The sequence below is a fragment of the Argiope bruennichi genome, chromosome 3, assembly GCF_947563725.1.
Source record: "Argiope bruennichi chromosome 3, qqArgBrue1.1, whole genome shotgun sequence".
Classification (NCBI taxonomy): domain Eukaryota; kingdom Metazoa; phylum Arthropoda; class Arachnida; order Araneae; family Araneidae; genus Argiope; species Argiope bruennichi.
In genome coordinates this window covers 26,061,369-26,074,633 of record NC_079153.1, presented here as the reverse complement: position 1 = coordinate 26,074,633, position 13,265 = coordinate 26,061,369, and the positions used below count along the sequence as shown (strand labels likewise).

Genomic DNA, 13,265 nt, shown 5'->3' with positions numbered 1-13,265 from the left:
GCAACAACCAAAGAAGAATCTCATGGAAAAATTTAAATTGATTAACATTGGTGAAGTGTAAAAAATTATTTAATCATATTTTACATAATTTTACACTCATTTAATATAAATATAATGAATTAACTAAGAACATACTTTTTATTGTCTTTTTTCAGATATTGCGAAGACTTAATTGTTACTCCATTCGCACAAATCTTAGCCAGTTTGAAGACTGTCCGAAACAATTATGTCTCCCTCACAGAAGCTTCAGAAAGGTAAGAACTCATTTCCACATAGAAATATAAGTTAGATTTAAGTACGCAGTATAACCCCGTAACCATATTCACGATTAGTGACCGTCTTCAGGAAGACGATCGTCTAATGAAGACGGTCGTGATTGAATGAAGACGGTCGCCTTGCATGAAGTCGTTCCTAGCTGTAATTCGCCACGTCAATTATTTGAAAAATTCAATTTTAGTAATTTTACCTTCTTCTTAAGGTTAACTAAATAAAATATGAATTATCCGTTTTCGAAGACTAACTGTTCGCCTACGATAATAAGAAGTAACATGATCACATACCAAAATCCATTTATTTAGTAATTGTGTTTTTGATTTATCTTTGTTACATGTATACGAAAGTATAGCCTGTTAGACGGCTTACTCTTTAACGGATTGGTTTTGAAATTTGATAAAGATTTATGCTTTAGTTTCTAAAAATATACTTAATTTCATTTAACTGCCGTTATATTTTTGTTTAATTTTTACATATTCGAAAGTACAAAACTGTATACGCTCAACCCCTTTACCGGTTGGGTTCAAAATTAGATGTGAATCTATCCTTTAGATGGCAAGTTTGTTTATTAAATTTTTTCTATCTGAATCTTTTTGCCTTTTTTCAGTTGTCGTGTTGACTGGAACAAACAGAAAGATAGACTTTCTATGAATAGATTTCGCTCAAAATTGAATAAAAATCTATAAATTTTGTGTAAAGAAATTTAAAATTTCATTTATCTAGCTTAATGCATTTTCTATTTATCGTGTTTATAGATAGACAGGTACATCTTAACCTTAACCGGCTAATCCGACACACCACTAAGGCACACGCTTAAATCTGATTGATTGGACCTCCGCGACAGTAGCACTGGTGGGGATTATTGTTAAGTCCAAGGGCCATCACCGTCCACGGTACTACCCTTCCCTTCGGAAGCACGGGCCGTCATCGATAGGAAGTAGCCGACCCTCACCATTTCTGTACCCAGCCGCTTGGCAAGAACCAATCACCATACCGGAAGCTTTTCTTCCTGATCTCCGAGGTACACCCGGTAGGAGAGCAATTGTACCAGATATTAATTAAAATTATTACTTGATTATCCAGATCATCTTTGGAATTAAGCCTCCTGAAACACTCTGTAGCCTAAATAAATCTCAGAAATGCAAATAATATCAGATAATTCTGGTATTAATAATTAGCATCAAAGGTTCTGAAAGTGTTAAAATCATTTTGTAAAAGCTGCTTTAATTGCTTAAACTTTGAGTAGAAAAAGTTTTTTAAGCTAAACTACTTAGGTAATTACAATATAAAAGAAACGCTTTTTAATCTTATTGTTTAAAAAAAACTATTAAATGGTTAAAAATAAAAAAAAAAATACTATATGCCGAAGTTTTATAAAATAGAACTGATCTGACTTTGTTGCAACATATGTCATAAATTTATTTACTTTTTTCACATAAAAATATCCCCTTAAAAACGCATTCAGTATTTCTCTCAAAAATGAAAGCTTTAACATTTAATATCGAAAATTTTTAGTTTTAATTTTATATATTCAAAAAGAGAGAAAGAATGAAAATGTACGAGTAATTTAGAACAACTAAGCGAAAATCTGCAAGTGCAGGACTATCCAGCAGATACCATAGATGCATTCTTAAATACAAATGAATAAATAAATAAAAGAGTCCTTATTATTGTTTCCAACAAAGCGAATAAATATTGTTACAAAATTTTTCTTCTACAAATACCGCTAATCAATCGCTAGTTCAGCAGCTTGCTTGCTTTCTGTTCTAATCCTCTGCAAAATCTCTTTTACTTGTCGGCGACTCCGGCTCTCTCAAACACGACTTCCGACGATACACCCGACCTCCCTGCAACTTCAGAATGCCTGTCTTTTATACTTCCGGGAGGCAGGGCTAGAATCTTCCAGACCAATCAGGGCGTATTTGAGTGTATCTTGGTTCCTACTGGATGTATCGTGAAACTTCTCGAACTTTCCAGTATAACCCATTTTATTTCCAAAGTCGCCAAATTTGTCGCCAAGCTCCGAGGTTATTAACGCGGCACCCACTCAACATGTACAGGACAGATCGTACAACGGTCTTTCTTACGGTGATACTATTCGTGCCGGGTAGCAAAATTACAGATTTGTAATAATATATAAAATTTACATAGTATGATATCTATAATGATCAATTAATATAGAAAATACAAAGTAATGAAATTTAATGATAATTGATAAATTGTTAAAAATGAAAAGTGAAACAGCAATATAAAAAAGGAAAATAATAATAATATGTAAAATAATAATAAAAAATATATAATGAATAAATAGTAAAAGTATAAGGAAATTTGTAATTATAGAATAAAAATAAATTTAATAAGATAATATACATAAAAATAATAAAAATACCATTAATAATAAAAAATATTTAAAAGTATTACGTGAGAGTTTTAGCAATGTATAATGCAGCTCAAATTCTCAAATTAAGTTACAACTTTTATGATTCTATCGAATTTACATATGATTTCACATATATCACTTTACATTCAAACAGCGTCTTTTATGTTAAAATAGCATTTTTTCTTTTCCACTATAAATAAAATTACCTCTTTTCTGTTCCACTATAAATAAAATTGCATCATTTCCGTTCTACGGTAAAGAAAAACACATTAAGCTAAATTTCTAACGACCTTGGAATTAAATAATCCGAAATTCCATAAGACTTATTAAATAGATATGAGGTTTTCTTCTTAATATTTAGAATATGCAATAAAGTTTGTACTGTTATCTAGTTGAGAATCAGCTTCGTCTGCAATGCGGGCCTTTTTGGCAATAGAGTAACTGGTCTCGGCGGAAGATCGGTTATCCTTGACAGAATCCAGAACTGAGCTCGAATGGGAATTGAGAATCTACAATCTAATTAAGTGCGAATTAATCTTATTAACTAATCTAATCTTGGCAGTCTTTCGCAGATATCTAAGCTTTGCAAACAGATCTCTCATTGGCCGGACAAACTATAATGAGATGAAGCCGTTGAATTTAATGGAGTTCGAAATGGAAGTTGAAATCTACATGAATTGTTGCAATTAAGCTTGAGCTTCAAATGCTATTGTTCTTCATTTAGATATCCATTTTCATCGTTGTCTGCTAGCTAATTTGGAAACAATTAGAAATAGGTATAAACGTATTTAGAAGAAGGCTCTACATGAAGTGTTTATATTTTATGTTGTTTGAATTAAAAGTTGTTTTACTGACCAAACAAGGATTCCTGGAGTTTTATCTCCCTCCTATCTAAATTAGTTACATTTAATAAGAAACTATTAACCAAAAGTTAAAGCAATCTTTATGAAAATAACTTGATAATAAATATTTCTAAGTCAAAACTAATGAAAAAATACATTGTATTTAGATTAAGCTAATGTTGCTACATCTAAAACACAAATGGATTTAACCAAATTAGAAATAAATATTAAGTTTAAATGCAATAATGAATTAAAAGGAATAAAAAAGTAAAAGAAATGATGAATCCAGCCTGAAGATGTTTTCAAGGGTCACCCTCAGACATGGATTCAAACTATTTTTTTTTTTTTAGTTTAATATTATGGTCTTTTTTTTATTTAATATTATGGTTTAATATTAATTATTTAATTTTTCTACATAAAGTTTTGGAATATTTAATTTCAACTGATATGTTTTTTTCTTTTATATTTTATTGTTGTTTTTTTGGTTTTAGAGTTTGATAATGGTTTTATAGTAGTTTGGTTTAATTCAATTTTGCTGTAGTCTTGCTTAGATTTGAATTTTGAAATAAAACTTTGCTTATTATTTATTGTGCAATTTAATGTCTTTGATTTGTTGAAGTTAATTCTTATCTTCAAATTCCTCAATTTCTTGGACCCCTGACAGAAAAAAATATCCCTGGGTTGAATCCTTGTCTGAGGGTGACCCTTGAAAAGTCTTCAGCCTTGATTCATCATTTCTTTTTTATTCCATTTAATTCAGTACTGGATTTAAACTTAATATTTATTTTTAATTTGGTTACATTTTATAAAATATTCTTGATATAGTAACTCCTTTTAAATTGAAAAATATTCTCTCATCTTATAAAATTTTTCGTGGAAACTATAAATAGAACTCTTGTATTATAATGTTTAAATCAACTGTTTAATTTGTCTGAGGAATAAGAAGGTACAGTTATAAAAATGAGTAAGATAATGAGCAATTATGTGTTTAGTTACAGAAGTTACATTTTCCATGTGATTGTAATGTTATGTGAAACGACTTTATTTTGGAAATTCGTGTATATAAAAATTAAGATAAATGTAAGCCTAAAGCAATGCAACTTACAACCAGTCACATTATGAGTTTACTTTTTTGAGAGAACAGTGAATATCAAGCTATGTACAGAACGATTTAACACTAATTTAAGCGACATCCTTGCCTTACAACCTAGTAGGCAGGACTTCCTTGGGTTCAGAAGGCCTGTAATTTGACTCTTGGCTTTTTCCATTACAGCTAGATTGTACCGCCGATGTCCGGTCAGGTATTCGACATAAATGTCACTAGACCTATAAATGGTGTCAGAGAGGTAAAGTTCTCTGAATAAGTTTAGGTACGGCCTGCAACAGAGTTTCTTCTTTAGTCGGTAGTTGGGGGGGGGGGGAATTCTCAGTGCCAAGAGATCCAAAGGCGAAGCTCATGGTTTTTATTATTTTGCCAGGTTTTCTGAGGATATCGATCTGTGAACTGCATTTGTCGATTTTCATCTGTCTGGCTTTATCAAATACTTCTCATTTGGTGTCGAATGACTTTCTGGGGATATGGATCAGGAATTGTATTTGTTGAACTTTAACTGTCTGGCTTTATTAACTCGTTTTCGTTTGTGGTCGAATGGCATGGTCTAGCGAAATAATTGGCCACCAAAATGGTTAGTCTTACTTAAAGTGTTTGTTTTTTTAAGTTCATTTCATGAATACATTTTCAAAAAAAAAAATTAGTTTGGCATGAATATTTCTTAGAAACAGCCTGTAAAAGATAAACTTTATTAAATTTATCAACGTGGTCGTTTGCTAAATTTGTGTACTTAATCCGTTCTAAACGAAGTTGTAGATGTTTCATTCGAGAAAAATTGTTATTAATAAATGCATAACTTATAGAAAGCTCTATTTCTTTGGCTATTCACTGGATTTTTTTTTATGAACATTGCTTAATTTGTTTTCAGGTTTTATAATGGGCTCTCCTTTTCTTCCTTTTATTTTTCTGACACATATGAAGTAATAAAAGGAGTTAATGTTGCAATATTCAAATTTTAACTATGAGATTTTGATGAATTATCATATTCCAAATAAATATTTTCGGAAACAGAATCACTTGAAAAACATTTTTAAAACTATGCCTAACTAATTAAGGACAAGGATAAAAAAATGCAAGCTAGAAGGCTGAATTTCACATGTTGCCCTTATACCAAAAATGTAGATTTCTTTCAAATTTTGATTGAAATCAGCCAATAGGAAGCTTATCTGCCCGTGAAGCAAAGTGCATGTAAACATCATATAGTTAGCGAACGAAAATAAGGATTATAGTTTCATCATCAGGTTGATACATCGGTTTCAAAGTTTTTCTCACATCCATGAAATTCGTCCATTGTCGACCTTCAATATGCTCATGTGTCTGTAAACACGAGAATTATAAAAATAATTAATTATAACAGTTAAATGAAATATATAGTTATCTTGTTATGTAACAAATTTTCGGAGCAATCAGTCTAAAATGCATTGATTTTTTTCTTCTATAAAGTACTGACAGTTTTTAGATACGGAAACTCTCCAGACTTCGGAATACGCGCGAATCGGCTTTGATTCCCCAGAGTAGAGAGTAAGATGAAATATGATACAGGTGGTTTTATTTTTTTATGAAGTAATTTCTCGGATGCAAAAAATTCGAACTTGAGATTTTGACCAACCTCCACGTTTTATATTTCACTCAACTCGGAAAATACATTTTTTTTTTGTAAAATATCTGTCTTTCTATCCACCTATCAGCGATAAATATAACTTAACAACGCTTTGAGCTAGATGGATGCAAAATTGGTAGAATTTTGTTTTCACAAATTTGTACATTTCTATCAAATTATCAACAAAATGATTTTAGAGGAAGTCTGTCTGTCCGTCTGCTCAAATGTAAGTTAAGTACAAAACGAAGAAAGCGTGATGGATAAAATTCGGTACAGAGATTCGAACTATATTGGAAACATCTGTCAAATTTGAATTCAAATTTATCAAATGGTTGACCATCTATCTCAGTGTTTCCCAAACTTTTGACATATGTGTGCCCCTTCTGTAATTTTCGTAACACTGAGTACCCCTCGTAAAAATGGATGTACTTTAATAACAATCAAAAATATATTTATTTTTTTACTTTTGGGGGACATATAACATAATAAGAAAAGAGAAATAAAATTATTCATAATAAAATAAAAATAATATAATATAAATAAAAGTTATATTGTAAGTAACATTTGTTTGCATCAATGTGAAGGATGAAATTGTTTGTGCTGAGATGACAGATCATCATAATTTTTTTCCCTGTTTGATAATTTTAATCTCAAATGCGGTTCCACGTCTAATAGTCTTTTCCTTTTTTTCGGCTTAATCTTTACAAATGTTGAAAAAGGAACTTCACATAAATATGAAATTGGAAAAGGCAAGATGTGTTTCAATTTTTTTTTCTTTTAAGACAGGATACACATGTTGCATTTGTAACCAGAATGATGTTAAGGCACTTTCCCCATGTTTAATTTTCAAAAATCCGTCTGAAGCCAATTCCAACAATGGCTCTTCTTCTTCATGCGTCAAATCTTCTGGCATGGATGTTGTGTCAATGTTAAACGGATCTCTTAACTATTCAATATTTGTTTTTAACCAGGGAAATAGTTTTTCAGGTCCACTTGCAAACTCTCCAAAGGCTGTGTTATGCCTTTCAGAGTATAAGCATCAATTTTAGTAGTCGAACTTGTTATAAACTCATGAAGAGAGGGTGACGAGTCTACTTCACCACTACCAACTTTCTTTTGCCATAATATATATATATATATATATATATATATATATATATATATATATATATATATATATATATTGCGATGGCAGCGTTCACTTTATCTTGAACGTGAAACAATGAAATTTCTTTGCCTTGTAACGATAAGTTGATGCAATTTAAAACAGAGAATATATCTGTTAAATATGCTAGTTTACAAAGCCATTTCCAGTCATGTAAACAAGCACTGCTGTAAGCAAGTAAGTCTCCTATTTCGGTCTCCTATTTCTCCTATTTCGGTAAGGTTTCTCCTATTTCGGTCATGTGGGGAGGGACAGTGGACCACAGATGATTGGTCCTTCTTTCATTTTGGACAGAGTTAAGGGATTTTCAGGGGATTGACTTTCGCCTCAGTTGTACCCCCATCAAACTCTTACTGTACCTTGGGGGTACGCGTACCACAATTTGGGAAACACTGATCTATCGGTCTGAACTTTCAGAAGTATGTAAACTCGATAGCTCAAACATGGAATAATTTGAATTTACAAAATTTGTTAGGTTATTTTGTGTTTGCAGTTGTAGCTGGTTCTGTGTCAAAATTTGGTTTGAATTGGTTGGAACAAAATGCGTCTGAAGCACAAATTTACCTTTATTAGAGAGAATGCGAGAAATTTTTGGAGAGACCATTACCACTGGTTTACTAAGCAAAATATTTAAATACTATTTATATTTTTAATTAAACATTAATACGATTTAAAAAAAAAGATGTAAAGCAGCAAATGAAAGAAAAACTAAAAAGAAGACGCATCTAAAGAAGTTCTCTGATTAGAAATTTTTTCTTCTTATTCATTATTTTTATCCCTTTTGCAAAATAAAGTCGTTCAAAAATGGTAGTCATAGATTTCTTAAATGAATACTACATCAAAAGATCGTTATAAAAGTTCAAATTGTTAAATTAGAAACGTCGAAGGAAGAATTATCTTGCTGTTTGGAAAATTTCACATAAAATTTGAGGATATTGCCTCAGAAATCACATTACATCTACTTTCCAATTTATGATCAAACAATGTAAATATTTTGTTTCCTTTCAATAAACATCTGATTTTTGGAGAACGAAAAATAAAAATAAATAAATAAAAACTAGCACACTTTCAACAATTTGCCAAAGAAAAAAAAAAAGAAAAAAACTTTTTTCCTCATAAAATATGATAATTTTGAGCTAAAAGATTTTTCCTCCTTCACTGCAATAGCGCCTGTCGTTACATTGTTATGCAAATCGAACAGTTTACCAGAAAAATCAAACAGCAAAATAAAGAAGGATAAAAATTTCCTCTGAAAATTCCTTTCTTAAGATTTGAATTATGCATCTCTTATATGCATTTTTTTAACCCTCTAAGACATATTTTACCATATTTTGGATCGATCCATCCATTCTTTTATTAACGCAATTCACTTTGACTTTTTTCCTTGGCATTTTGGCGGAGTTGTCGTTAATCGCATTAACTCAAATGCAGTTGAGATATAAAAATTAATGAAGTTTGAGGGTTAAAGTAACTATAGATAAAAGGATGTTACTTTCTTCAATATTTATGAAAAATATTAACGATGAAATATTTTTAATTAAATTATATTTAACAGTGATTTTCCTACATTTTTTAAATATTTAAATTTTAGATTTACGATAAAATATTTTTTACAGAAAATCCTCTTAAAACTTGCTTTAACCTCTTAGACAAGTGGGTACTATTTTTATGGTAATACCTTTTTACCTTCTCCAACGACAGAATGGAAAGAATGTACTTTGCCACTGCCAATTCGAAATCATTATTTTTGAAGATTTTCTCTCTGAAAAGACAGGTACCATTCTAGCTGCTTTTCTTATGAATAATAAAAGCTTCAAAATAAATGGTATCAGATTGTGATGGATATAAATATCATTTGCAAACATAAATGATTATATAATTATGCACAGAGGAGTTGCTGTAAAACCAGCGGAAGTTGTCTTCCCAAAACTTTTTCTCATACTTTAAAATACATTTCATGCCAGAAAATCGCATAACATGCATTGGCGTACAATAGTTACAAAATATACACTTAATAACAGTTTTACTGGACCTACGTGTCATCATTGGCGAATTATTTGGCGATTAATCCGTGGCATGCATTAATATTATCCAAAGACGAAATTATACTTTAGATACGTTTTTCTCAAATGATTGAAACTGAAATTTGACGCAAAACTGCACTGGTAGATCCGAAATCCTAAGCCATTTTTTTTTTTTTTTTTTTTGCTTTTATGAATTATTGCCCTTACATGTTTCTGAAAGTACAGACCAACAAATAGTCAACCCCTTGTTGGATTTGGCTCAAATTTTAACAGGTGTGACTACATTATAGTTAAATCCTGTGTATGGAATACTATCTATCTGACTCTCTTTGTTTTGTAATTACTGTCTTAACTTGTATTCGAACAACTGGACAGAAAGACTTCCTCCTAACAGATTTTACTCAAAATTTGATAAAAATCTGCAAATTTGGTGTAAAGACAGTATGCCAAATTTCATGTCTCTAAATCAAAGCGTTTTTGAGTTATCTTTGTCACATACAGGCAGACAAATGGACGGACAGTTTCATAAAAATGTGTATTCTTAACTCAAGGAAGTTTAAAACGTGAAGAGTTTCACAATCTCGAGTTCGAATTTTTTGATGATTTTTATACATTCGCTATATATACGTATACGGAAAAATAAAAAAGGGAGTAAAAGAAATATTCAGTTCCTGTTCTAAAGTTCAACTTGGTTGAAAATTTGATTCAATCGAAACATCATGAAATATATTTTAATATATAGTGGAAATCCTATTGAACATCTAATATAAATGAGCTGGAATAGCATGTAATAAAAGTGTTATCCGTCTTCCATGATGCTAATAATAATGCTAAAGCTAATGCCATAAATGCTAAGAACTTTATTTTCAGAAATTGCGCATGAGTATTTCGTGGTATAGTAAAGGAAGCCTTTTAGTACAGTTGAAACCAAAATTTGACTCAAAATAAATAATAAATTTTAGTAATAAGATGATATGTCAAATTTGACTTATTTAGCTCGTTGAGTATGTGAATTATTGCATTCGCATGTATGTGAAAGTACAGACTGATGGACGGTTACTCTTTGATATATATGGTTCAAAAATTGATAAGGTTCTGCAATCTATATTCTAAAACTTTGAAGTAATTTCCATTTGCCTAAATTGTTAAATTATTGAATCGTCGCAAAAATGCAGATGTTCAGCCTCTTGACAGTGTTGGTTCCAAACTTGAAACGTATCTATATTTTAGGTGCTCACCCTGTGTACCGAATTGTATTTGTTTAATTCTTTACGCTTCGTAGCTATCATGTTGATTTTTTTCTCAAACAGTCGAATAGAGAGACTTCTTTTTCAATTCCTACTCACATTCTCTCTCTATATATATATTGCTCAAATTTTCAATCGTTAACAAAATACTTTTTATTCATCCATTCAAGTTCAAATACATTTTTTTAAAACTTTTAGTGGATGACACTTGATGTTAATACAGTATTTTTTCCAAATATTAATTAAATAATTAAATTCGTCCAGTAATTTCTATTTGGTCGCCAAATTCGTCGTCATGTCGCCAAATGGTAGCCAAGTTTGTCGTCAAGCTCTATTTTTTCACTTAATATTGTAATTCTGTCATATATATATACATATTTATATTAATTGTAATTATTTAATAAAAAAGTAACTAAAATATTTTTTTTGTTGACCTAAGTAGGAATTGACTTAACTTTTTTATTACTTGTTTATATGGACTTTGTTTTAAAGTTTATGGAACTCTCATTCATCCCATTGCAATTATTGTGAATGATTGTGATGAGCAAGGATAGAACTTGGGACCTTATGGTTCGCAGCCGAGTAACATGACCACGATACAAAAGCAATTGCTCGTGCAGCGTAGCTGTTAACTGACTTATAAGCTTTCACCACATTATCAATGTCTATTATTTGTTCTTGCTAGCAAAAATGTAACCATTTTTCAAAGAACGACGAAATGAGTCAATCAATTGCTGATTTCAAATCCTGAGTGCAGCATCGTTCGACAAACAAAAAAAAAAAAACAATTAAACGAAAAATATATAAGTGAGCTGTTTAAGAAAAACGTTTCATAAGCAACAACTAAAGATGTGATATTTTGAAATTTTATTAGCAAGACTGAACAAAAGATATCGATGCTTCCGATGGGGACGAAATATCTTGAAAAAAAAAGTTTAACAAGCGCTTAAATGATCAAGCAATTTCTAATTTAAAATGAACAGGCACCATTGTTCTACAAATTTTAAGAAACAATAAACTAGCAAAATAAGTGAATTATGAAGTAATAATGGCCGTTAAGCAATAATTAAAGATTTTTTAATTGTTATTTTTGAAATAAATTATAGATAATCATGAGATAACTAGGCATTTTTCCTTTTACTTTCTCGTATACGTAGTATAAAATATCGCAACTCCTGATTTTGACGAATCTCTACATTTTAGACCTCCTTGAAAACACATTTTTGGAAAAACTCCTTTCTGTCTGTCTCAGACAATGATATACTTCAAAAAAGGCTTTGAGTTAGACAGTTGAAATTTGGTATAAAGTCTTTACATCATATTTGCATATTTCTACCAAGTTTTGAGTAAAACTGTTTAAAGTAAGTCCGTGTGTCCGGCTGTTCGAATATAAGTTCATTCCATAATTACAAAATGCAAAGACCTAAATAGATAAAATTTGGTATACATATTTAGCATTAATAATATAGACACCTCAAATATTGAGCCAAATCCAAGTATTTGATTATCTGTCGGTCTGTACTATCAAAGACATGTAAACGCTTAAAATTTCAAAACGCAATGACTTAAATATTTCAAATTTATATGGGGCGCTGTTTTAAGTACAGTGTTGTATTAAAATTTTTGGTTTCAATTAGTTGAGAAAAAATTAATTGGTTTCAATTAGTCAAAAAAAAAATTGAATTTCTGAAAGAAATTCAATTTTTGGATATTATTAATACATGCCAGGGATTAATCGCCAAATAACTCGCCAAGGATCGCACGATACATACAAAATGCTAAATTCACGCCAAAATTAGCATATGGTATTATTGTATGCCAATGCCATGGAAGAAAGTTTTGAGGAGACCATTCTCACTGGTTCATTTATGCAATTAAATTATAGTTTAATACTTGAAACACAGCCGAAGATAGAAAATAACGATATAATATTCTAAACGAGAAATATTGTTTTTACTTCTTTCATAAGGCAACTACAATCCTTTTTAAACAATTTTTAGATAATTAGATGATTGGTTAATACATTAAGGAATCCCCTAAACGTTTTGATGAAATATAGGACAAACATGATCAAATTTGAATTTTTCATTGTTCAAATCGTGAGTGGTTTCCATGGAAATTATGAATCAGCTCTTTTGTTCCATGAAATTCATGAGCAGGAAGAATGGGCTTTGGTCACCTTATTTGAGAATCCTTTTCATTCTGCGCCAATAGACTTTTCTGTTAGGCAAGAAATTTTGTATTCATTTAAAAAGAAAAGAATGAATGAATAAAATTTTCCGTGACTAGTTATTCACACTGAAAACAAGTCACAACTGATAGGTTTTTTTTCCCGCACGAACTCTTAAATCATTGGATTATGAAAAGATTTAACATTAACATTCTCCAACGTTGAAGTTTGTATGAATCATGAATTGTGAAAGGGAGAAAATTGTGAAAGACTAGAAATATAGGACGTCTGAAAAATATATACAAAGTTTGAATGACTATGACTTCAGTAAATTTCACATATAACTAATATTTAAATTGATATATAAAATGTATAAATTAGCTCTTAATGCATAATTATTACTATCTGAACATTATACAGTTAATAATGGCGCATTATTGATTAATAAACTTC

General features: G+C 30.4%; 1 protein-coding gene across 1 annotated transcript in view; it reads left to right on the top strand.

Moving 5' to 3' along the window:
• Positions 1 to 13,265, top strand: part of LOC129962616 (uncharacterized) — a 362,482-nt gene that overhangs the window by 268,673 nt on the left and 80,544 nt on the right. Inside the window, exon 3 of the mRNA XM_056076443.1 lies at positions 156 to 254. Coding sequence (XP_055932418.1) covers positions 156 to 254 — 99 coding nt within the window. The remainder of the gene's footprint in view (positions 1 to 155; positions 255 to 13,265) is intronic.